At 42.9% G+C, this 24,731-nt stretch overlaps 1 protein-coding gene across 1 annotated transcript in view; it reads right to left on the bottom strand.

Annotated features, from left to right (window-relative positions):
- The window catches only part of OSBPL10 (oxysterol binding protein like 10), a 290,339-nt gene that overhangs the window by 52,193 nt on the left and 213,415 nt on the right, over positions 1-24,731 (bottom strand). Inside the window, exons 5-6 of the mRNA XM_049766398.1 lie at positions 22,836-23,046; positions 11,625-11,779 (exon numbers count right to left, since the gene is read on the bottom strand). Of these exons, the coding sequence (XP_049622355.1) occupies positions 11,625-11,779; positions 22,836-23,046 (366 nt within the window). The remainder of the gene's footprint in view (positions 1-11,624; positions 11,780-22,835; positions 23,047-24,731) is intronic.

Raw genomic sequence — 24,731 nt, 5'->3', positions numbered from 1 at the left:
ACAATTGAACCCGAAGCATGAAAATTCTTCTTGAGGCAAAAATTCAGTTCAATCTCTTCTATCTGTCTCCTTCCTTTATTTGTAAAACAATTTTACTCCCTTGGTAGGAGAATTATGAATTGCTTACTTGGATTGCTTACTTGGATTGCTATTTTTCTAACCAAAGTCCATTTGGCTAATTTATATATTGATCTAAAGCTCAGTACTTAGGGATATTATTAGAAGTCTTTCTAAACCTACAAGATTTTGAGGGAGTCAGGGAAGGGGTGGATAGGGTGTGTGGTCTCTTAATAGCACTGTAGCCACAGCAATTCCGACAACTAACCAAGCAAAGCTTCTAATGGAACAATAGACTAGGGAGCTGATAAGAGCTGACAGGCTGCTCCTCAGGCTCAAACTTAAAATCCCTTAGCACAGGGTCTCCAGTGGTAAAGCTAACAGTTCTGATTGTCCATCTTATTGCCCAGATTGTGGCAGGGGTTTAGACACCAAATAGTTGTCTCAAGTGATTAATACACTTTACTTTTCCCCTGTCACTGCCCAATACACATATTTTAAGTGTTCCTTTTTTTTCTCTGTTTTCTCTGAGGGATTGAGATATTATAAATAAGCATTTCCCAAAAGTTCTTCACCTGGTAACTGAATAAACCAATACTCTACAAAATGAATGCATACAAAATTGTTCCACACTAAGAAGGTATAGACTGGGTGGAGAGATAGTACAGGGCTTAAGGGGCCGGCCTTGCATATGGCTGACCCCACTTTGATCCCTGGTGTTGCACATGGTCCTCTGAGCCACATCAAGAGAGCCACACACTGAGGACAGAGCCAGGAGTGAATCCTGAACACAACTGGTTGTAACCCAAATACCCCTTGTTTGCACAAAAAATAAATAAAACATAACAGAGAAGGCACTAACTACCACTGAGCACTGTATGGGTGAATCTCAAACATGTTATGCTAAACAAAAGGTGAAATTCAAAAGGCTGCCTGCTCTGATTTTCTATTTATATGACATTCTGAGAAAGATCAAACAAGATAGGGAGAAAACTGATAGGAAGTTGTCAAGGCCTGGGGAGAGGATTACAAGGGGACTTGGGGTGCTGATGAGCTGATTTTATTCAAATTGATGAAAGTTTACTTTGCAAAAGTTAGTCTTCATGTATTACACCTCTTTTTTTGTGGGGGCCATTCACAGCAGATGGAACTCAGGGTCTTACATAGGTAAGGTTTACATAAGCTACATTCAAGGCCTTATTTTGCCTTATTATTTCTTTCTTGTTTTAGATACCAAAGGGTGATGCTCAGGGCCCATTAATGGCTCTGCATTTAGGGGATTACTCTTGGCAGGCTTTGGGAGATCCTATATGGTACCACGGATTGAACATGGGCCAGTGGCATGCAAGGGAAAAGCTCTGCCCACTGTATTACCTCTTTGGTCCTTACCTTCCTTTGCAAAGAGAATTTGATTCTCAGTAACATCCTGTAGAAAGTTGGGTAGATCCATGGTACACATAAATGTGTATACCTCTATACTTTCTTACTCTGACAGTTTCCCTAGTAATAATAAAAATAATAATAATGTTTGGAGAGACAAACCACTCCAGGTACCTTAACAGGAGGTATCTACTCTAGGAATCAAGTGCTCACTGACTGAACTGACTAAGCCCCCTTTGACTTCTCCAGGAGAAGCTCCAGCAGGAGTGAAAGTCAGAGAATAAATGTCAAGAAACAAAATCGTCAACTAAAACCAACTCCCCTTGGCAACCACCCTAAGAACAGATTCTTATCTAGGTAGAAAGCTCCACGTGGGGCAGGTTGGGAGAAACCCTATCTAAACTAACTTGGAACAAAGAAGGAGAGCATGGCGCCCATGTACATGCTACACACACAAACACATGTCACCCATATCTCCCCTCTGAGATGTGTACGTTCTACTTTCATGCTGGGTTGTATACTAGGCCTCTTTCCACCTTTTTTTGTTTGTTTGTTTGTTTGTCTTGGGGCCACACCAGGCTCAGTTACTCCTGGCTATCTGCTCAGAAATAGCAGGCATGGGGGACCATATGGGAAGCCGGGATTTAAACTAACCACCTTAAGGCCTGGGTCGGCTGCTTGCAAGGCAAACGCCGCTGTACTATCTCTCCAGCCCTCTCTTTCCACCTTTATACTATACTTTCTCTTGAGCATGTTACTCTCTCCCTTTCTTTTTTTTTTTTTTTTTTTTGGTTTTTGGGCCACACCCAGCGGTGCTCAGGGGTTACTCCTGGCTGTCTGCTCAGAAATAGCTCCTGGCAGGCACGGGGGACCATATGGGACACCGGGATTCGAACCAACCACCTTTGGTCCTGGATCGGCTGCTTGCAAGGCAAATGCCGCTGTGCTATCTCTCCGGGCCCACTCTCTCCCTTTCTTATCCTCTCCCTCCCCTTCCTCAGAAATTCCAAATCAAACTTGTTTTTACTTCCTTTTGCTCATCTCCTCCTGAAATTCTTTTCTGTGAAGGAAGGTGATGATCCTGAAAGGCCTGGGTAAGGCCTAGGATTAACTTTGCAAAGAGCAAGGCCCACAGTTCTAGTTCTCTCCAGGCACTTCTCCAGATTGAAGGGAGAGGGAGATAGGGAGAGAGGGAAAGGGAGAGGGAGAGATAGAGAGAAGAGAAAGGAGAGAGAAGAGAGAAAAAGAGAGAGAGGAAAGAGAGAAGAGAGAGGAGAGAGAGAAGAGAGAGAGGAGAGAGAGGGAGAGAGAAGAGAGAGGAGAGAGGGAAGGAGAGGGAGGGAGAGAGGGAGGGGAGAGGGAGGGAGGGAGGGAAGAGGAAGAGAAAGAGAGGAGAGGGAGAGGGAGAGAGGAGAGGGAGAGAGAGGGAGGGAGGGAGGGAAGAGGAAGAGAAAGAGAGGAGAGGGAGAGGGAGAGAGGAGAGGGAGAGAGAGGGAGGGAGAGGGAGAGGGAGGGAGGGAGGGAGGACAGTGAAGATAGAGAAAGGAGAAAGAGAAAGAGAGAAGAGAAGGGCAGATTCCTTTCTTGAGACTATTGCCTTTTTCCTGCCAACTTCACATAAGTCACCTGGAACCTCCCCTGGCATCATGTTTGCAACACTGGCTATGCAGTTATAAACTGGCTCTAAGAAAACCCTTGACTGCCCTTCCAACTCATCCCTGCCATTCCCCCACACACACTGCTAGGCTGGCTCTGTCGTTCCCTGGCACTGCAGGGCCTGTGCAGCACCATATTCTGAGGCCCAAGCCTGACTGAACAGCATAGCTCAGTTGGCCAAGTATTGTCAGGGTGACCCTAAAGTCCCCTAAGCATTAATTAGGAAGTCATTCTTTCCCCCCAAAAAGAAACTAAAAAAATGAAGTCTAGAAGGAGCTGGAGAGATAGCACAGTGGTAGGGTGTTTGCCTTGCATGCAGCCAACCTGGGATGAATCTGAGTTTAATTCCTGGTCCCCCAAGCCTGTTAGGAGTGATTTCTGAGAGCAGAGCCAGGAGTAACCCCTGAGCGCCGCTCAGTGTGGCCCCAAAACAAAAAGAAAGTCTAGAATGTGGAATTGTTCGGTTTCCTCTCAGAAGGGTGGAATGACATCTGATCCAGTTCATCCAAGCTATCCCTCTATCCAATTCTTCCAACCCCTAAATAAGGCATTCTGAAACGAAGAAAACATAACAAAACCTTATTCTATGATTTCAAGCCATGCTAAAAGAGCTGAAATTTGTTCAACACATGGGCAAAATGCAGGATAACAATTCACTTGATGAAAGCATGCCTCAGCTTCACATTGAGCCAGAACCAGGCCCATTAGAATAAATAAATTTTAAATCACTGAATCTGATAACAGAGCCACTGCTGTTCCCCTAATTTGTGGCATAAAAACACACAGCAGTCTTGAGTTTTAGTTTGCTAAAAATTAAGTGGACTATGCTTCAATGTGCATTAAATTTCCATTTATCCTGTTATTTTCATGGTAAGTCAAGACTTAGAGAGAGCAGGTGATTTACAAGATGATACACACACACACACACACACATATACAGAAACACACACACACACATATATACACATAAACACATTTGGGTTTGTCTCCATTTGGGTTTTGTCTCCATTTCTGGGGCATAGCTCCTAAACAACTGGGCATTCCCTAAGAGATAAAGATGTCTCTAGATATGCTAATGAAGTTTTTAATCTGCCCCAGTTATCTAAGAACAAGTTTTATTGCCAGGGAAGCCAACAAAGTGATTTGAATTGAAACTTGAGGGGCCAGAGCAGTGGCGCAGCAGAAGGGCATTTGCCTTGCACGAGGCTGACCTAGGACGGAATACGGTTCGATCCCCTGAGCCCCCGAGCCAGGAGTGATTTCTGAGCACAACCCTGAGTGTCACCGGGTGTGACCCAAACACTCCCCCTAAAAAACAATCTTGAACACCTAATCCCCGACATCCTAGTAGGGAGAGTGACTAGATTGACTTCTACTACAAGTATTTTATATTTGGTTTGATTTCTGTCTTGGGGACACATCCTACAGTGCTCAAGGATTTATCCTGGCTCTGAGTTCTGGGATCACTCCTAGAGGTGGTTAGAGGAACTTATGTGATTGGAGGATTTTATGTGGAATCATACCAGGGTCACCCAACAACCAGAGACAGTGCAAACAAGGGCCTTACCCAGAGTACTATCACCTCCGCCTCCCTGACCCCTGCTCCCCAATTGTGTCCTGGTAAGAGTTTCTTTGAGCTTTATGAGTCACTTGTGCAGTCTCATTGCACGTAAGAGTCACAGGAGCTCCCAATAGAGTTGACTTGTCAGAAAGCTGGTAGCAATCTGGTTTGTGATCAGCATCTCCAGGGTGGGAACTGTCGTTTGGGACTGAGTGTCTGAACCTGCAGAATTTCAGTTTCTCCAGGTGACTGGCAGAAACCAGCAGAATTATAGGATCAGAAGCAGATGAAAATCAGACTGACTTTACCCCTTAACACATGGATGCTGGCACTAGAATTGGTGGCACTGGAATTGGAAGGCTGTGGGACACTCTGTTTTGATTCTGCCTAGCTTGGGTCCCAAGAAATTGAGGAACCACAGCATCAGGGCCTGTTTGTTATACAGGATGGCTCTTTTGTCTCCTATGTCAGTACCCCTTCAATTCTTCATATTTCACAGTGAGCATACAAAGATATGCTAACTCCAGTCACCTAACCCATAGAACAATATACAAGAAAAAGCCTCCAGACTGCAAAAGTCACAATGGGAAAACAACATAGAACTCCACCACGCTTAGTGAATGAAGCTGGTAGCCCTAAAGACTCAACCAGCAATAGTGAGCTATGTAACCATTAATGAACTATGTGATACTAAGGGGTTACTCCTGGCTATGCGCTCAGAAATCACTCCAGGCTTGGGAGACCATATGGGACACCAGGGGATCGAACCGTGGTCTGTTCTAGATTAGCAAGTAGTGTTTGCGCCACTGCTCGGGCCCTAATTATGATGTAGAAGAAATATAAAAACTATTAGCAGAGTTTTCTAAATTGAAGAGGACATGTCTCCAGATTTAAGATGCCTGAGGGTGCCAGGTAAAAGAAATGTAAATAAAGACTCAAGACATATCCTAATCTGAATGATGAAAACTATACACAGAGATAGAATTTTAACTGATTTTTGTTGTTGTTGTTTTGTCTTTTTTTGGTTTGGGGGCCACACCCATCAGCACTCAGAGATTACTCCTGGCTCTATGCTCAGAAATCGCTCCCAGCAGGCACGGGGGACCATATGGGATGCTGGGATTTGAACCATCATCCTTCTGAATGCAAGGCAAATGCCCTACCTCCATGCTATCTCTCTGGCTCCAGAGATAGAATTTTAAAGCAGCAAGATCAACAATGGAAATTACATACAAAGGAGTTTCCTTAAGATTTACAACAGATCTATCAAACAATACTTACAGGCCTGAAGAAAACGGCTGGATATAGTTAAAAACAAGCAAAAGAAAAATTAAATGTCTTACCAAGAATACTTTACATAATTTCCTTATACACTCAATTATTGTGTTAGTTACAACAGACTCTGGTTTGAGTCCTGACATTATTAGGAGTGATCCTTAAGCAAAGACTGGGAGAATCTTTGGAGAATTTCCAAATGTGGACATCAAAATAAATAAATGATTTTTCTTTACTCAAAAAAAAAAAAGAATACTTTACACAGATTTGAAGGAGTGATACACAACTTCATAGATCAACAATAACTCAGGTACTTAACAGATTCAAAACCAACCTTATGGGGCCGGAGCGAGAGTAAAGCGGCAGGACATTTGCCTTGCACGCAGCCAACACAGAACTGACCCAGGTTCAATTCCTGGCATCCCATTTGGTCCCTGAAGCCTACCAGTAATGATTTCTGAGCACAGAGCCAAGAGTAGCCCCTGAGTGCCGCCAGGTGTGGCCCCAAAGCAAAAACGAAAACAAAACCAACCTTATAAGAACTGAAGGGGCTATTTATGATAGGAAAAATATCCAAAAAAATCCCCACAAAACTTCTACAGAAACTCCATGATAATAATTACACTCAATGCCAATGATCTAAAAATCACCTATTAAGAGACACACTATGGCAGGATGAGCTAAAGAATTGAATCCAACCTCCTGCTGCCTACAAAATATAGATAGCAAGGAAAAATACAGACTCAAAGTTAAAGGTTGAAAGACAATATTTTAAGTAAACAACCCCCACAAAGAGTCTCAAGGGTCATTTTTTAATGGATCAATGTATATGTACATCAGGAAGAACTCACACTCCTAAACATATATGTGTCTAACAAGGGACCAGCAAAATACTTAAAGCAGCTGCTTAAAGGAAGGCATCAATTTCAACACCATTCTATCACCCATCCAAAAAATGGGGAGAAGAGAAGAATAGAAACTTCTTCAAAGGAAAAATACAAATGGCCAAAAAAGAAGAAAAAATGCTCAATATCATTAATCATCAGGAAACTGCAAATCAAAAAGCAATGTTATACCACCTCACACCAGAGGGACTGATGTCAAAAAGAACAGCATCAACCAGTGTGGCAAGAAGGTGGGGGTAAAGGGAACCTCATTCATTGTTGGTAGAAATTTTGACTGATCCGATCTTTTTGGTAGTAAGCCAAAAAATAGGTATTCAGGCTACCATTTTGGTAGTTGGCCATTACTCTAAACTAGCTATTACCTTGCATGTGGCAGACCAGGGTTGATCTTTGGCATCCCATATAATCCCCCAAACCTGCTAGGAGTAACTTCTGAGCACAGAGCCAAGAATAACTTCTGGGTACTGCCAGATGTCACCTGCCCCATCCCCCAAAAATAGCTATTGAGAGTTTCTATATAATCCAGCAATCCCACTCATCAGAATATAGCTTTTTTGGGGAATGGGGGGATACTCAGCGATTCTGAATGGTTACTCCTAGATCTGCACTCAGAAATTGCTCCTAGTAGGCTCGGAACCATATGAGATGCCAGGGATCAAACCTAGGTCCTTCTTAGGTCATCCACATGCAAGGTGAATGACCTACCTCTGTGCTATTACTCCAGCCCCATCCTCAGAATATACTTTAAGGGTCCAAAAGCACAATTCAGAAAATACATTTGCATTCCTATATTCATGGTATTCACAATAGCCAAAATCTGGAAACAACCCAAGTATTCAAGAGCAAATGACTGGATAAAGAAGCTATGATATATATATATACACAATGGTATACTTACTTCACAGTAAGATAGTCATGCAATTTTCTGCTGTGTGGATGGATCTGGAAGAGTATTGTGTTGAATAAAGTTAATAAGAGGGAGAGGGACTCAAAATAATCTCTCATATGTGGAATATAAAGGAATTGTGTAAGGGAATAATGAATACCAAAAGGCAATAAAAACAAAGAGCAGAACTCCCTTGTTTAGTAGGAAGCTTGCCAATGATGTGGAGTTGAGGGAAAGGAAATAAATGAGGGGAAGGAACAATGATGAAGGGCGGAAGTGCCTGTTCTAGAGACAGGTTGAGTGACAGGAGGGGAACTGGGGATAGTGGTAGAGGGAAACAGATACTGGCAAAGGGATTGGTGTTGGAATATTATATGCCTAAAACTTAATAATAAATAACTCTGTAACTCTGAAATTCACTACAATTAAAAAATTTTTAATTTCACACATAAAAAACAAATAGATTCAAGTGTGAGCTACTGGATACACTGGCTTCAAAGTGTTTTAAAAAACTTACACACAGAAGGCAGAGAGACAGTACAGGAGAGAAGGTGCTTAGCATGTCTCCAACCATAGTTCAACCTCTGATTCCACATTTTCCCCCTTGCTTAGCTAAATTGAGGTCCATCAGGATGGCCTAGGTAATCCCCAGCAGTGTGGAGTCCCTGCATTGAAAACCCCTTGCAGGGGCTGGAGTGATGGCACAATGGTAGGGAGTTTGCCTTGCACACAGCTGACCCAGGATGGACTGTGATTTGATCCCCCAGCATCCCATATGGTACCCCGAACCAGGAGCAATTTCTGAGCGCATAGCCAGGAGTAACCCCTGAGTGTCACTGGGTGTGGCCCAAAAAGCCAAAACAAAAAAACCCTAAACCCTCTTGCTACAGAAAGGGACCCCCAAATCTTCTGAGCACCAATGTGAGAGCATCAAAAGAGGCATATTTTATATTCTAGTTATTGCTCCTGATCATCAAAAGCAACTAAAACAATAAACCAGGAAAAAGTTTTTAAATGAAGTACTCTAATTCTTAAACTTAACTTCCTAGTGATCATTCACACAATAACTATATTCCTGTTTCAAGATCAATAATAAACCTTCTCATAAAATAAAAAACTTCACTTAGTTTTATCCTGAGTTATTTTTCAAAAAAGTACAAAAGAAAAGCAATGGAAACATTTTCCTTTTTTTTTTCTAATAGGAAAACTATGGGATAGATATTATTTGCTTCTTCGATTTTAAAAGGACAAACCAAAAAAAAAAAAAAAAAAAGGCGACAAAACACAATGGCCTAAAATAAAAAATTTCTCACCCACAATTGCTGTTTGGATTGTAAGAATCATCTACCAGAGTTGTCACTGGAAAAAAATTGAGAGGAGTCTCTGAAAAAGAACTCTAATTCTCTTTTTCAGAAAACCATCAAAACCCTATCCCAGTCCATAGCTCTCACTGCTATGAGGAATTGTGAAATGCTTTCTTATATTGCTGTGACCAGAAGCATAAGGGCAAAAGTGCATTTAGAGACTAATGGAAGCTCTTAAATTGGAGGGAGTAAGCTCCCCAGATCTGGTCTCCTTTAAAGTGTCTTTTTATATTAAAAAATAATATGTAGGGCATACCCTCTAGTTCTCAGAACTTTCTCCTGTTTCTGCACTCAGAGATCACTCCTGGCAGAATTCAGGGGCCATACGTGGTGCCAGTTTGGTGGAGTGCAAGGCAAGTGCTTGTTCACTGTGCTATCTCCCTAGATCCAAAGTAGAGTTTTTTTGTTTTGGTTTTTGGGCCACACCCAGCAACGCTCAAGGGTGACCCCTGGCTCTGCAATCAGAAATTCCTTCTGGCAGGTTCGGGGGACCATATGGGATGCTGAGGATAGAACCCTGGTTTGTCCTGAGTCAGCAGCATGCAAGGCAATTGCCCTACTGCTGTGCTATCACTCCAGCTCCCTCCAAAGTAGTTTAAAAAGTTGGACTTAAAACTAATTTTTTTTTGAGGGTGTGGAGGTGTGTGTGGAAGTGAGTACTATACTCAGTACTAACCAGTTATTCCTGGTTCTGTGCTCTGGAGTGGCCCAGATGATGCTCAAGAGGTCATATGTGGTGCTCAAACTTTATGCTCTATTTATGCTCTATTCTGGAAATCTACACTCCAAAGCAAATGGGGCAACAACCTTGTAAGAAGAATAGACCTGACCTCTCAAACCTAAGGCGTTTGGGGTCCCCACTAATCCTGGGAAAAAACAGAAGAAAACATTACAAAGGATTTATAAAGTGAAGATGATCAGGCACCAGTTTCTTCCCCTTAGCAGGTAAGTTTCTGATGTCACAGCCCTTGTCAAGTTTTGCTGGAATGATACTAAGAAAATGACTATAAAATAAATTCTAAATATTGAAATAACTTACTTTTCTATGCTGAACTGCTCTTCAGAGCAAGACTTTAACTTCATTATGGGATAAGTCCCCAAAAGTTCTTTTCCAGGGGTGTAAAAGGAAATGCATGTTTTAGCCCTACAGTAGCCATGGACCCCAACTCTCTCCACCAGATTCTCCTGGAAGGGCACTATACCCTCCCTCCCATGTGTACCTACCATTTTCGTGGCTGGCAACTTCCTGCCAATTCATCCCTATCTCTGCTGCAAGCCTTTGCAAACAGAAACTTGAGATACCGGTAGAAACAAACCTTGCCAAAAAGGCACCTCCCTTGCTGCTTTGTCCTCTGTGGAGGCACCTTACATGGCTAATATGACTCCCACAGGCAGGATGACGTTGGCTCAGCTAGAGCTAAGCTAGCTACCTATAGCCTGCAGAGAGTAGGACTGTGGGACATTCAGAGGAACTTTTCAAAGGATCAAGGAAACAAGGGATTCAAGAAGCTGCCAGGGGCATTTCAACCTTGCAAAGGAGATTTTATGAGGGTGCTATAAATTTCCTGGCCAATGTGATTTAAACTAAAATGAAAACCACCTTTAGTACATAGATAACACAGGTCCTAGCTCAGTCATAAAACCAGGTCAATGGGATACACACATTCCAAAAACAATCAAGAGGCGGGGCAGAGAGATAGCACAGTGGTAGGGCTTTTGCCTTGCACGCAGCCAATTCAGGACGGAAAATAGTTTGAATCCTGGCATCCCACATGGTCCCCGTGCTGCCAGGAGCAATTTCTGAGTGCAGAGCCAGGAGTAACCTCTGTGCACCGCTGAATGTGGCCCAAAAACAGCCAGGGAAAAATATATTTTGCTCTTTTTTTTTTTCCTCTCACAACCCAGAGGGGGGGAAAAAAAGAGGCAAAGGTAAAGATGGCATTTGACTTCCTCCCAGCTGCCACTTTGAGACATAAACAAGAGAATCTGGGAGCAGGACACAAAATTCTGGTACTGGGGAAGCCTGCAGGGGGTGTCGAGATCTGCAGAGGCTCCTCCTTTCTAAGCCACAGAGAGTGGTCCTTGTAGCCTGGACTGGACTTCAGTGCAAAGACTAGGAGGAGTTTGGGGTCCTGGCCCCCCACACCCCACCAACCCTGGCCTATTTCTAAAGCATGCAGGACACAGCGTGTGAGGCAGAAGCTACTGTCAGCATGAGCAGCTGGGATATATTGTAACTGCTCCTGTCCTGCCAACTGGCACCACAGACATCATTCGAATAGATGTATCCGAATTTCTCCCACTCAAGGTGGAAAGGATCTCCAGTTCCCAAGAAAACAGGAGCTCCCATATTTGGAGGCTCACGGTTCATGCCAGGCATGAGACAGCATGCACAGAACAGCCTCATCAATCCAGGCATTGCTTCTGTTGGTCATTGATCTCTTAAAACACAGACGAGCAAGTTACAAATATAAGAACTTTCTTTCTGAACAAGCAGTAACGTAAGCCATCGAGGTGGGGGGAAAGGGCAGCTCGCTTACCTCTGGTTCTGGCGGTAGAGTGGGCTCATCTTCGGCAGAATTGGGTAGAATCGCCCAGGTTATGTTGGCACTGGCTGATGGCAGAGAGCCAAATGTCCCATTTTTCAGCTGCTCTGTGGAATGTGATTTGGGCCCATGCCATCCCAGGATGTTTTCTGAAATAAAGACCTAGAATGATGCCAACTAGTTTCTAAAAGCAACATTTACAGCTTAAGAAGTATTTGGGTCCGGCTATATGAAGAGGGCAACTTAACAATGGGCCTGGTTTTAATTAGGCCAGGCTGGGTTCAAATGGGGCTCACATAGATTGGGGTACCAAGTGCTGGTTTAGACCGTCTCTTGAGAAGCAGTTTCTGCCTAACCCCAGTTATCCAAACATTGTGAGAGTTTCCTTTCCCATCTCTGGACAAAAACTACTCACATGTTACCAAGGCCAGGTTTCCTCTTAATGAGGAATAGCAATTCTGGTTTTGCTTTTGCTTATTTGGCCATATCAACAGTGCTCAGGAGGTGGTGTTTGGAAGAACAAATATAATACAGGGAATTAAACCTGAGTCAATCACATGCAAGGCAAGCACTTTCATACCCCTCTCCACTCCTCTTATTCTCTCAGTCCCAACGATGATGTTCTTTTTTTTGTTTGTTTGGTTTTGTTTTTTTTGTTTTTTTTTTTTGTTTTTTTGGGCCACACCCGGTGACGCTCAGGGGTTACTCCTGGCTATGCGCTCAGAAGTCGCTCCTGGCTTGGGGGACCATATGGGATGCCGGGGGATCGAACCGCGGTCCTTCCAAGGCTAGCGCAGGTAAGGCAGGCACCTTACCTCCAGCGCCACCACCCGGCCCCGATGATGTTCTTTTCTTTGAGCTTTCTAAACACATTTTCTAAATAGTGGCAGAAACAAAATTCCAGAGGGTTAACCTTTCAGTCCCTCAGACCCCTCCATCCTAAACCTCTCCTTCCCATGAGAGTTTTTTCAAAGGAATCCTGGTAGGACAGAAGCAACTTATTCTTCCTCTGCTGCTGGAATCTGGCAGAGAAAACTACAAAAATAAGGCTAATGAAGAAGGCTTTATGAGCTATGCTATGTGGTTATGTGCACAACATACTCCAACCCAAACCTATTTTGGGGGTGCGGGGTACACCTAGTGGGACTTACTGCTGACCTTGTGCTCAGGAGTCACTCCTGATTGAGTTTTGGGTGCTGAAGACAGAACTTGAGTAGCCACATGTAAGGCAAGAGCCCTGCCCTCTGTACTATCTTTCTGGCCCTCCAAGCGCACTGTTAAGCTCAGACAAACCTGCTTAGTGTATTTTCTCACATCATGCATTATATTACCAGCTGCTGCTTAAATGCCTCCAGTGGACCTTTTCATTAAAAAAGGAACACAATCTCCACCTGCAGACTCCAGAGGCTCTCCAGCCCTGCTGCCTTCTCTCCTACCACTTAAAGACTAAATCAAGAGAATGTTTATGCCATTCTTCAAATACTGCCTGTTCAGGAAGGGTAGAGCCACCAGGGGAGCTGTTTCTTCTGCATGTAGAGTTATCTCTCCAGTTCTGTCCAGGGGAGATATGCCCAGCACACACCCGGAAGCAGTTCAATCATCGCTGGCTCAAAGGAATTCCCCGGGAATAGACTAGCCCAAGCAGCACTCCAAAAGTATCCACTGTCATGTCAGTCATTCTACTGACTTCACAAAATTTAGGCCCACTGAGACCCCTATTTCTTTACTTAATGCTCTCTCACTCACCTCTCTGCAACTTTTTTTTTTTTTTTTTTTTTGGTTTTATGGTTTTTGTAATCCCAGCAACACCCAGGGAGTACTTCTGACTATAAGCTCAGAAATCGCTCCTGGCAGACTTGAGGGACCATATTAAGTGCCTAAGTCCATCCTGGGATGTCTGTGTGCAAGGCAAATGCCCTACCACTGTGCTATTGCTCTGGCCCCTGCAAGCGAACTTCTAAAAGGTGGGAGTAACCCTGCCCTATCTCAGAGCTGTGTCCCCAGAACTAGAACATGTTGTAATCATGTGTGTGTACATAGCATGTGAGCTCAATGAATGCGTTTACACATTCAAAGATAGGGAATGTCTAGAAGAATATGCACATCACAATTTCCTAAAAGCAAGAAATTACCACCAAGAAAAGTAGAATGGTGGTTGAGGAGAATGAGGACAGGAGGAATGGTGTTATTTATTTATTTATTTTTTTGCAGGGGAATGGTATTATTTAATGGGTTTGAAAATGAGTAGTGTGAATATATGTAATATTACTGAGAAATCTACTTAAAAATAGTCAAAATGAGAACAGAGACAACCAGGGTAAGATGTTTGCCTTGCATATATAGCTTTGCAGGGTTTGAACCCTATATAATCTCCTAAAGACTGCCAGGAATGACCACTGAGCAAAGAATCAGGAGTAAGCCCTACGAGACTAAAATATCAAAAAGATAGTCAATAAGTACAGAAGAGAAATCCATCCCAACTCCTGGGAAGTCCTGCTGCACTAAAAAAATAAGCCTTGATGGAAGAGTCTGATGGATTTGCTTTGTTTGAAGATGAAGGAAAATTTATATAGAATAAAAAGGACTGTATAGAACTTGGGAAAAGAAATATCATCCAGAAGTCTCAAAGGAAGCAAGTATGTCTAGTATTTCTAATTCAAAGTGTCAGAGAAAGCAAGAATGGCACAGAGCTCAGCAACAAAACTGGTTAATGCATTCTATGAAATAAGAAAGACGACAAGGCATGGAGGAATTCAGGGAAACTAAATCAACATCAGTAGATTTTAAATGAACTTTGAGACCTGAAAAACAGGAGCAGCAATACTGCAGAAACTCGAGTCATGTGTCAAGATAGTTTCTACCAATGTGCAGTTGCAAAGGACAAAGAGATGCCAATGGTGAGACAGAAGATAACAGGGAAAATCACAGCAGAAATGTGAAAGATAGTGAAGCAGTGGTTCCAGAATAGAGAACAAGTCCACAGACAATAAATAAAGATAGACATACAGCCCTCATTACAACAACATTACGGGAGGACCTCCCATCCAGAAAGGGGTTGTCAATGTTTCCTAAGGTATTTCATTACTGAAATTTCATGTGCACACAATAGCAGAGACAAGAGCATTAGAATGAATGCCCAGTTTGTCAAGTGTACCAACATTTTTGAATAATAAATCTCAAGGTGAAAATTTCTAATCATTTAGGCAGAAAAATCAGATCTTGCTAGTGGGCCAGAGTGATAATACAGTTGGTGGAATGCTTGCCTTGCACACAACCAGCCCTGTTTCAATCTTGCACACCCTGCATGGCTTCTGAACCCCATCAGGAGTAATCCCTGAGCATAGAGCCAGGAGTAAGCCCTTAGCACTGTCCCCCAAACAAACAAAATCAGATCCGCCTTAAATCAGGGGTGGCAAACCTAGGTTTAAATTTTGGTATAACACTAAATGCCAGAAAGCAAAAAAGTTAAACAGGAAAAATGTATTAAAAGGGTACATAGATATGATAGGAAGTTAGGATCTTGGGGGGAATAGAATTCTTTCCTCTGCTAATGAGAGTCAACAGTTATTGCCTCCTGAGTAAATGTCAGGGTCTGATGCTCACAATTTGTATGTTAACTTGTTAACTTATCAAAATATAACAACTACCAATGGCTGGAGTTGGGTCCCACCATTATACCTGTTTGTCATATGAAGAAGCAGATGCACAGAGAATCAGGAAGGGGAGAATTAAAACTGAACCGAGGCAACCTAGCTCCCTCTAGAGCCCTTACTCTTCTTTTTTTATTTTTGTAAAAAGTATTTATTCAGACTTCCAATATGTACAGATAGTTATGTACAGTCTTAAAAATGGTATAGGCCCTATGTCTCTCTGCCAGTTTACAAATACAGAAATGTCCTTAAGTGAATCTCCAAATTAAACACATTTTTGGTGCTGGGTTTTGTTAGTTACAAAGATTTTTGTCATCAGTAAAAGAATGATTTTTTTTTCTTGTTGCTGAAGGAGTCTGGCAGATATATAAGACAAAATATGTCAGAATAAATACAGCAATGCTGAGATTAAATGAATTGGTATGTCTTTACAATAAGTTGAATGCCTTCTTAGAAGCTCTAGAGACACTCCAAAAATATTCCTATTCTGTTGCAAAAACAGGAGAGAGAGAGAGAGAGAGAGAGAGAGAGAGAGAGAGAGAGAGAGAGAGAGAGAGAGAGAGAGAGAGAGAGAGAGAGAGAAAACAGCAGAATTACGGAGGCAGTGAATAAAGTCAGTTCAAAACCCTCTGGGCAAGGCTGGGTCAAAGTTGAGGGCAGAGGGCAGAGACTCACCTTGGGAGTAAAATTTAAAGAAATCCCAAGACACTCAGTAATCAAGATAAATGATATTTTAATGCCAAAAAATTACAGCATTAAGTCTTACTTTAGTTCACATTCTATTAAATTTTATGTGTTTAAGATGTTGATATTTGTTCACCCTGAATCGGGGGAACTTAATTTTATTTTTAAAATATTGCATAAAAGCATCATATTTTTTTGGTGGAAAGTCCCCAAATGGTGCTCAAGAGACCCAGAGGTCCCTTCTGGGATTCTCAGCCAACTTGGCTGGGGTTCAATGTGAGGGCCTAAGAATGGCTGTCATCTTGCTTGGAACTTATGGTTCAGGGACTACCCAGTCTACTCTGCCTGGCAGTGTCTTGGGACCTCCAGGCCACATCTGGAGTTTGATGAACCATATGGTACCTTGGATTGAACAAGGGTCAGAACATGTAAGGCAAGACCCTAACTGCTGCCCTAGCTCCCTAGCTCTGAGGCACTATTTTATTTTTTTGGTTTCTGGGCCACACCCAGAGGTGCTCAGGGGTTACTCTTGGCCTTGCATTCAGGAATGGCTCCTGCCAGGCTTGGGGAACCATGTGGGATGCTAGGAACTGAGCCCATGGTGGCTGTGTACAAGGCAAATACTCTACATGCTGGACTATTGCTCCAGCCTTTAAATCTCTGACACTGCACTTTATTTTATTTTATTTGGTGGGAGGGGCACTCCCACTGGTGCTCAGGGGTTACTCCTGGCTTTGTGCTCTGAAATTACTACTGGTAGACTCAGGGACCATATGGAATTCCAGGGATCGAACCCAGGTTGGCCATATGCAAGACAAACTCCCTACTCACTGTACAATGGCTTTGTCCCCAGACACTGCACTTTATATACAGACAATGGGGTTAGAGCTGAAGTAGCAGCGTTTTTCTTTTCTTTCCTAATAGGTCAAAGGATGATGTGCACTTTAGTATTGATAGTGTTTGATAAGGTTAAAGCACAGAGAGTGACCACAGAAGGTGCCATATTGAAAAATAGCCAAAAGCAGACTGGGGAAGGAAGACTGGTATCAACATCAGCCCTTCTGCAATGGTGATGTTGTTTGACAGTATGATCAATGAGTACCTTGGTGCTTGGGTCAAATGGGTTGAGCAAGGGGTTAACTAAACAGTAAAGTCTCTGTACCCCCAAACCACCTTTTTCTCCTATTATGGTAACCCACTTGATGCCTCCCAAATTTTCTGGCATTTTTCAGTTCTGAGCATGATTTTGCCTGACTTTTTTCTGTAAAATCAGATCAGATCTCCAAATTGAGGAAGCCAGAAGCTCTTGCCCCATCATTATTTGCCTCCACCAAACTTCTGAAGCAGATTTAGTAGCCACCAAGAATAGAAGTCTCAATGAGAAAACCCAGAGACATTTTTTCCAATACATCCTCTCTGTACACAGCTGCTAAAAGAAGCATTGCTTGCTTATAACTCTTAGAGAGCACATCAGAAGCTGGTATGGGAGATGTATAGACAGTGTGTTTGGGGGAAGAAGCAGGGGGTGAACAGGTAGCAGAGGCACCAGAGGCAGAAGAACACCAAAATATTTTCCAATTTCAGTCCTCAACATCTTTGCAATTATTGAGTTCTAGGGAGCAACAATGGGAGACAAAACTAAGTCAACTCATTTCAAAGAGACAATAAAATGCGACAGAAGATGAAGTGTGGCAAGCCCACAGATCAATTTTCACTTCAGAAAAGGGCCTGAAGAAGAGACAGAACAAGGGCTGAAAAATAGACTTGATGCAGAAACAAAGGGTCCAGCTTCGGTATAGAGTGAGGAAGCCAGGTCTCCTTCATAAGTATCATTTAAATGAAGGCCTGCTTGCGGTTCTCCTTAAGGTTTCCCATCCACCCAATCTGGCACTCCTTAGATAACAATCATTATTTTTTATCCGTAAACAGTAGGCTACTAGAGTTTCTATCAGTTTCCAGAACCCAACAGTTCTAGAGAAACTGATTTTATGCTGACACTCCTGAGGTCACCATCTTCTTGTCTTCCATAGCTTGAGTACCCAGAGATCCTTTTTTTTTTTTAAGCTGCAGACAGCCAAAATGTTTCAGAGGCAGGGATTAATTGTTTGTTTCCCCTATACTAGTATAGATTTCAAAGACTTGGGAAGAACGTTTTAAAGCTTTAGGGACCTGTTATATGGAATATAACTTTCAAAAGGATTAAAGGGAAAGAAGAAAAAGAAACAAAAGAACTGATGGCACTTTCTTCTCCACCCTCTTCTGGCAAACTGCTGACAGTTCCTTGCCAAATTTTCTTTTTTTTTTTTTTTTTGGTTTTTGGGTCACACCTGGCGTTGCTCAGGGGTTCCTCCTGGCTGTCTGCTCAGAAATAGCTCCTGGCAGGCACGGGGGACCATATGGGACACAGGGATTCGAACCAACCACCTTTGGTCCTGGATCGGCTGCTTGCAAGGCAAACGCCGCTGTGCTATCTCTCCGGGCCCTCTTGCCAAATTTTCTAAGAGCACTTTTAGAACCAGGAGTTCCTGACCAAGAAACAAGCAGCACTGTACCATTGCCCAAGGGATTCAGATGAAAACAGGCAATCAGGGCCCAGAGAGAGCACAGCGGCGTTTGCCTTGCAAGCAGCCGATCCAGGACCAAAGGTGGTTGGTTCGAATCCCGGTGTCCCATAGGGTCCCCTGTGCCTGCCAGGAGCTATTTCTGAGCAGACAGCCAGGAGTCACCCCTGAGCACCGCCGGGTGTGGCCCAAACCCCCCCCCCCAAAAAAAAAAAAAGAAAACAGGCAATCAGGCACAACAAGTCTGTGAGGGAGAAGAACGCAGCAGCATTCGTGAGAAATTACACAAGACACTGACACACTGTTTATGCTGCATAAAGATAACCAGCTCATGACTACACAGGTGGAATACATTCATACTATTTTGGATGAGATATATTTCAGGAGATTTTCCTCTGAGCTTCCACACTCCATAGACTGTTTCCATCCTAAGCAGATGAGCTATGTAAAGCTTCTTGCTTTCTCTATTCACCAGCCTGAATCCAAATTCCTTGCTAGAAATGGCTAAGGAGAAAGAAGGATAAACAGATCAGGAACAGGGATAGGCCAAGCAAGTAAGACGAGAAAATGATACTATTTGTGACCTAATTTCAGGGACACTATTCAGTGTTTGTGGCTCCCAAATGGTTTCCATATCAACCTGCCACCAAATCAAAAATTGTGCCTCTTCATGTCTAAGAAACACCAGAGAGGGGTTGGAGAGATAGCACAAGAGTTAAGGTTCAGGCCTTACAATGAGGTCAGTGTGATGAAAAACTCAGCACCACATGGTTATCTGGGCTGATGTAGCAATAGAGGGCTCCCAGCATTGCTGGAAGTTATCCAGATAATTCCTGGCACTACGAGGCCCAAGCAGCATTACAATATCTTCAGACCCTCATATTGACCCCTAGGCTGGTTGGCTAAGAATTGCTGAGAGGGGGCCGGAGAGATAGCATGGAGGTAAGGCGTTTGCCTTTCATGCAGAAGGTCATTGGTTCGAATCCCAGCGTCCCATATGGTCCCCCGTGCCTGCCAGGAGCAATTTCTGAGCATGAAGCCAGGAGTAACCCCTGAGCACTGCCGGGTGTGACCCAAAAACCAAAAAAAAAAAAAAAAAGAATTGCTGAGAGAGGTTCCTGAGGCCTCTGAGCACTTCATAGGAGTACTCCTCAAACAAAGATTGTCAAAATAAAAACACCAGAAATTTAATATGATAAATTTTCTACAAACTAGCACTGAAGAAATATTTCAAGAATTCATTTCAAGCATAAGTAACCAGTCAAAGCTTATATTTACCAATGAAAGATTCCTGAAATATGCCAATTCAGTTGCATGGCTTGCTTTGTGATGAAAGTGGGGGTCTGCAGAAACCCTGAAAAGTGCTCAGGCTGATGGAACCCCTACCCAAGCCCACAGGCCCCTGAGGTTTCATGTGTATTAGGTAAGTGAATGAGACGCCAGAGTCTGTCTTCAAAAAAAAGGAAAAAAGAGTAGGAAGATCAGGCAGTCAATCCCCAATGACTGATTACTCAACCTCTCTTAGACTGGCTCTGTTTCTTTTGCAGTAATAAACCTCATTTATAGGGCAACTCGAGAAATTAGTAAGGTCTGTGAATTGGAATATATATCTGCTCTGAGAAATTTGTGATGTTGACATTGTCCTTGACCATCCCAAGGTTTGGGGGTCCAGAGCCCATTAGGTGGTCTATTCTGAGATGAACATAGAACACCAAGCAGAGGAAGATGTCTGCCACCATGAGAGAGCCCAGTACTTTCCTTGGCTCTCCCATTTGGCTGTGTGGCCTTGAACAAGTCACTTATGCACTTTGAGCCATAATGGAGCCACAGAAGAGTGCCCAAACACCCAACTTGGTAAATAAAAAATGTCTGTGAAAACTGGGTACTGGTAATATGGGAGTTCATTAAAGGATGGTGGGCTGTCAAAGAAAGAATTACCCAAATTTCCCAAATATCATCTACTCAAAAAAAGAAAATAAAAAAGCTAACCCACATTCCACTGTATCTTCAGTGATAGCAAGGTCAAGGGGAAAGGCAGAGAGGCAAGTCTACAAAACGCACCATCGTTTCTAACCTTGTTTTGCTTTTCATTAACCTCATCAATTGACTTGTCACCTCACTGATGACATGATCCCCTGAAAAGATAGCTTGGTAGGGCTTCTGGCAGTGAGATAATATTTTCTACTTTCAGTCCACTGGACCAGTCTCAAGCTATCCACACTATCATTATTGGATTTAAGCTTCACTAGTATCTATCAGTTGGCCTATTAACTAAAATACTTTTTGTATGTGTGTTTTTTATTAAGGTACTGTACAAATGCCACTGAGCATTGCAAAGTTTTTCATAGTTGGATTTTAGGCATACTGTATTCGAGCACCAATCCCACCATCAGTGTCAACTTCTCTCCATCCATGTTCCCAGGTTCCCTTCCAGCCCCAGCAGGAAGGGAGGCACATTTTTAAGTCTGGTTGTTGTGATCCACATCTCCTGCTTTAATTATTATAGACTCTGTGATTTGGATATATGTATTTCAGAGGAAAAAAAGACATCTTTTGTCTATTTTGTTCATTTGTTTATGGGCCACACTCACCAATGCTCAGGGTCTGCTCCTGGCTTTGCACATAGGAATTACTCCTGGTGGTACTCAGGGAACCATATGAGATGCTGGGAATCAAACCTGTAGGCTGCATCAACAGTAAGTGGCCTACTCACTGTATTATTGCTCTAGCCCTAGGAGACAGATGTCTAAAGGAGTGTTTTTATAATAAGCTTTTTTACAAGAAACAGAAATGCGTAAGGGGTATATCCTAGAGACCCCTCTAGGTCTCTAGATGGACATGGAAGACATATGAATCATGCTCTAAGAGGAAACTTGGAACAGAGGTTATGAACCCATGATTCTGAAAACTCTCGCGTGAAATGTTATCCTAGGGCCAGAAAGACAGTACCGGAAATAAGACACTTGCCTTGCACATGGCCAATTTAGAACTGATACTCAGCACTGTATATGGTTCCTGAACACTGCCAGAAGTGATCCCTGGTCATAGAGCCAGGAATAAATCATGAGCACAACTGGGCATAGACCAAAAACAACAACAACAACAACACAAAACAAACTTAAAAAGTAGGAAGAAAAGAAAAAAATAAAGTAGAAAGGAAGGAAGGAAGGAAGGAAGGAAGGAAGGAAGGAAGGAAGGAAGGAAGGAAGGAAGGAAGGAAGGAAGGAAGGAAGGAAGGAAGGAAGGAAGGAAGGAAGGAAGGAAGGGAGGGAGGGAGGGAGGGAGGGAGGGAGGGAGGGAGGGAGGGAGGAAGGAAGGGAGGGAGGGAGGGAGGAAGAAAGAAGGGAGGGAGGGAGGGAGGGAGGCTGCATGTCTAAAAGAAATTGTAGAGCTAATGTAGTGAGTGAAAGAAATAAATAGAGTGCCTCAGGGAAAGAGAAAGATGGGGAGGCATTGGTGGCAGGATGGTTGCACTGGTGAAAGGGGATGTACTTTTTTATGACTGATACCCAGCTACAAACATGTTTGTAACCATGGTGCTTAAATAAAGATATTAATGAATAAATAAAAGGAGTTGTAGGAGTATAGTGGGTAGGGGATTTGCTTTGCATGTGGCTGACTCAGTTCAATCCCTAGAGTCCCATAAGGTCTTCTGAGCCTGCCAGGAGTGATCCCTGAGCACAGAATAAGGGGTAAGCCCTGAATAATGTGGTTCCCCAAATCAAAAACATTTTTTAAAGAGTTCTATACAAATTTTTCAATTTTGTTTTGTTTTGGGGTTACACCCAACATCGCTCAGAGGCTAAACCTAACTCAGTGCTCAAGGGTCACTCCTGGTGGTTCTAGGAAAACCAAGTGAGCCGGGATTGACTCATGCAGGACTCCAGCATGCGAACATATATTCTAGTCCTTTGAGTTATATTCTTATCACTAATCATGTCATATTTTTCTTTTTCTATGTCATATTTTTCATAGAATTTTACATTCTTTCTTTTTAGAGGGGATCACTCCCAGGGTGCTAGAGGCAAGGCAGATGGGATATAAGCATGTGAAGAGGAAGCGGGAAATAGGGCCACTGGGGAGGGACCTGAAATTAGGATTTTGAACATGCTGGGCAATTTCCACTTGAGTCATCAGCCAGTCTTGGATGTTTCCCTTCAAACTGGCAAGGGCCAATCATAAGCCAGGTTAGAAAAAAAGCATAAAGACAGAAACCCTGGGAAGCAGGAGCAAGGAGCAGATGGAAGATGGATCAGTAACTGGCTTGATGGAAGTCAACTGAGGAAACATTCCTTCATCAGGGAGCTTACCAGAGGTCCCTGGCTTGTGACTAGGCGGGCCCACTTGGTGCACACTCTGCTGTAATAAGCTCAGGCACTCCCCCAGGCAGCTGAGGGTGGCAGCAGAGGTAGCTTTTAGGAGCAGCAGGTCCTGGTCCAAGGCAGTGAGGGGTCCAGAGCCGGGTAAAGACTCGATGGCATGCACCAGACTTTTCTGTTGTCCTTCCACCTGGCTCATCATCTGTACAGGAAGAAAACAGTAAAAAAATAAAGTGAGAAGTAGCCTCTTCCTTTCCACAGACCCAGCAGCCAGCACTCCTGGGGACTTCTGGAAAGGCAGAGGGCAGTGGGAGAGAAGTCCCCACCCAGATGGGAGAGGAAGAAAGTCAGTATCAAAACAGCAAACATGCCTATCCTCAAGTAAGGTAGGCTTAAGGGGGTCCTTTTAGGTTCATCTTTGCAAAGGCACCTGTAGCTCTGAACTAAAGAGAAGGTTTAATTGAACTAAGGGGAGGAAGAAGGGGGATCATAACAGATTTTTGGGTCAGTCAGTAATAAATGCACTAAAGAAAGTCCTTCTGTTCACATCTAAGGTCTCTATTAGGGAAGGTTATCTGAGACTGAAAACATAGAAGGCTGGAACAAAATAAACCCCTGCCATCTCTTCTGGGTCCAATTCTAAATTCCTATTGTCTTCCTGGAGATTAGAGACTCAGAATTGAAACCGGGAGCTGTGATCTTTGCAAATGAGACTGAGCTCTAGTAGCTGAACTCTCCACACTTTTATATCAGGTATGTCTTTCATAAAATTGTCTAAAATAGTGGGAGGGAATGGAAACCCAGGAATTCAAAAGTCAGAGCTAAAGCAATAGCAAGTCAAGACTGGATTTGTGATAGGGCTTTCTTTCATGCCCAGGCTATAGATACACCGAGATCTACTATATCTTGGAGTTGCCCCATCAAAGAGAAGAGGACTTGAGAAGTAGAAAAGAATGCTACCATTTCTTGTGACAAACATCTCCATCCCATTTTACATCATATCAAACAAGATAATGGGTCTTGATTGCAAAGAAAAACAGGCATTCTGGGAAGTAGAGGCATAAAAGCATCCCCCTCCCAACATAGAGCCATTGGTTTAGAGACCAACCAAGTCCTGTTCACAGGACCCCTGGACATGAACATCAAACTCATCTCTTCAATACTGTTTGTTATTTCCTTCTGTAAACAAATACTTGATCTCTTTTACCAGTGTATTCATTTGCTTCAAAAACAAAACAGTGTCTTTTCTAACTGTGGTGCAAGAGATTTCAGTATGCCACAAGTCTAAAGAAATAATTAGGCTCAGACAGTACCAAATGTACTGATTCAGAAAGGGGCATCATTTGCACAATCCTTTCCAGTTTGCCAAGAAATACCACCAACTGGATCCAATTTCATTTTGAACAAGTAAAAATGTTTACCTATCTTTGACAGTCAACCATATGCAGAATTTCTAACAGTCAGAGAGAAGCAAATGCTGAGTTATTTGTCATAGTTCTAACAAAATTCCTACCGTAAAATCTTGTCATAGGAAAAAATGGAGTTATAGGAGAAGAATATAGCCTGTTCTTGTGCTATGTTCTTGATGGTTATAGATTATGCTGCAACACTTCAAAGAGGAGGTGAGTAAAATCAAGTCATTAACTACATGGAAAATACTCGGTTTTAATCAATAAAAAGAATGAGAATGAGCTGTATTCTGATTATACATTATATGATAAATGCTATTTTGCAAGCATAAAATTCATGATATAAATCTCTTGCAATAAAAACCAAAACTGATTTACAAAATCTACTCTATCACCACAGGTGCTCTCTGAAAAGTAACAGAGAGCCTGGTATAGAAATAGAGTAGAGGGGCCGAAGCAGGGGCGCAAGTGGTAGGGT

Source organism: Suncus etruscus, chromosome 20 (assembly GCF_024139225.1).
Source record: "Suncus etruscus isolate mSunEtr1 chromosome 20, mSunEtr1.pri.cur, whole genome shotgun sequence".
In the NCBI taxonomy this organism is placed as follows: domain Eukaryota; kingdom Metazoa; phylum Chordata; class Mammalia; order Eulipotyphla; family Soricidae; genus Suncus; species Suncus etruscus.
Note: the sequence above shows the minus strand (reverse complement) of the source record. Positions and strands in the feature narration are given on the sequence as shown.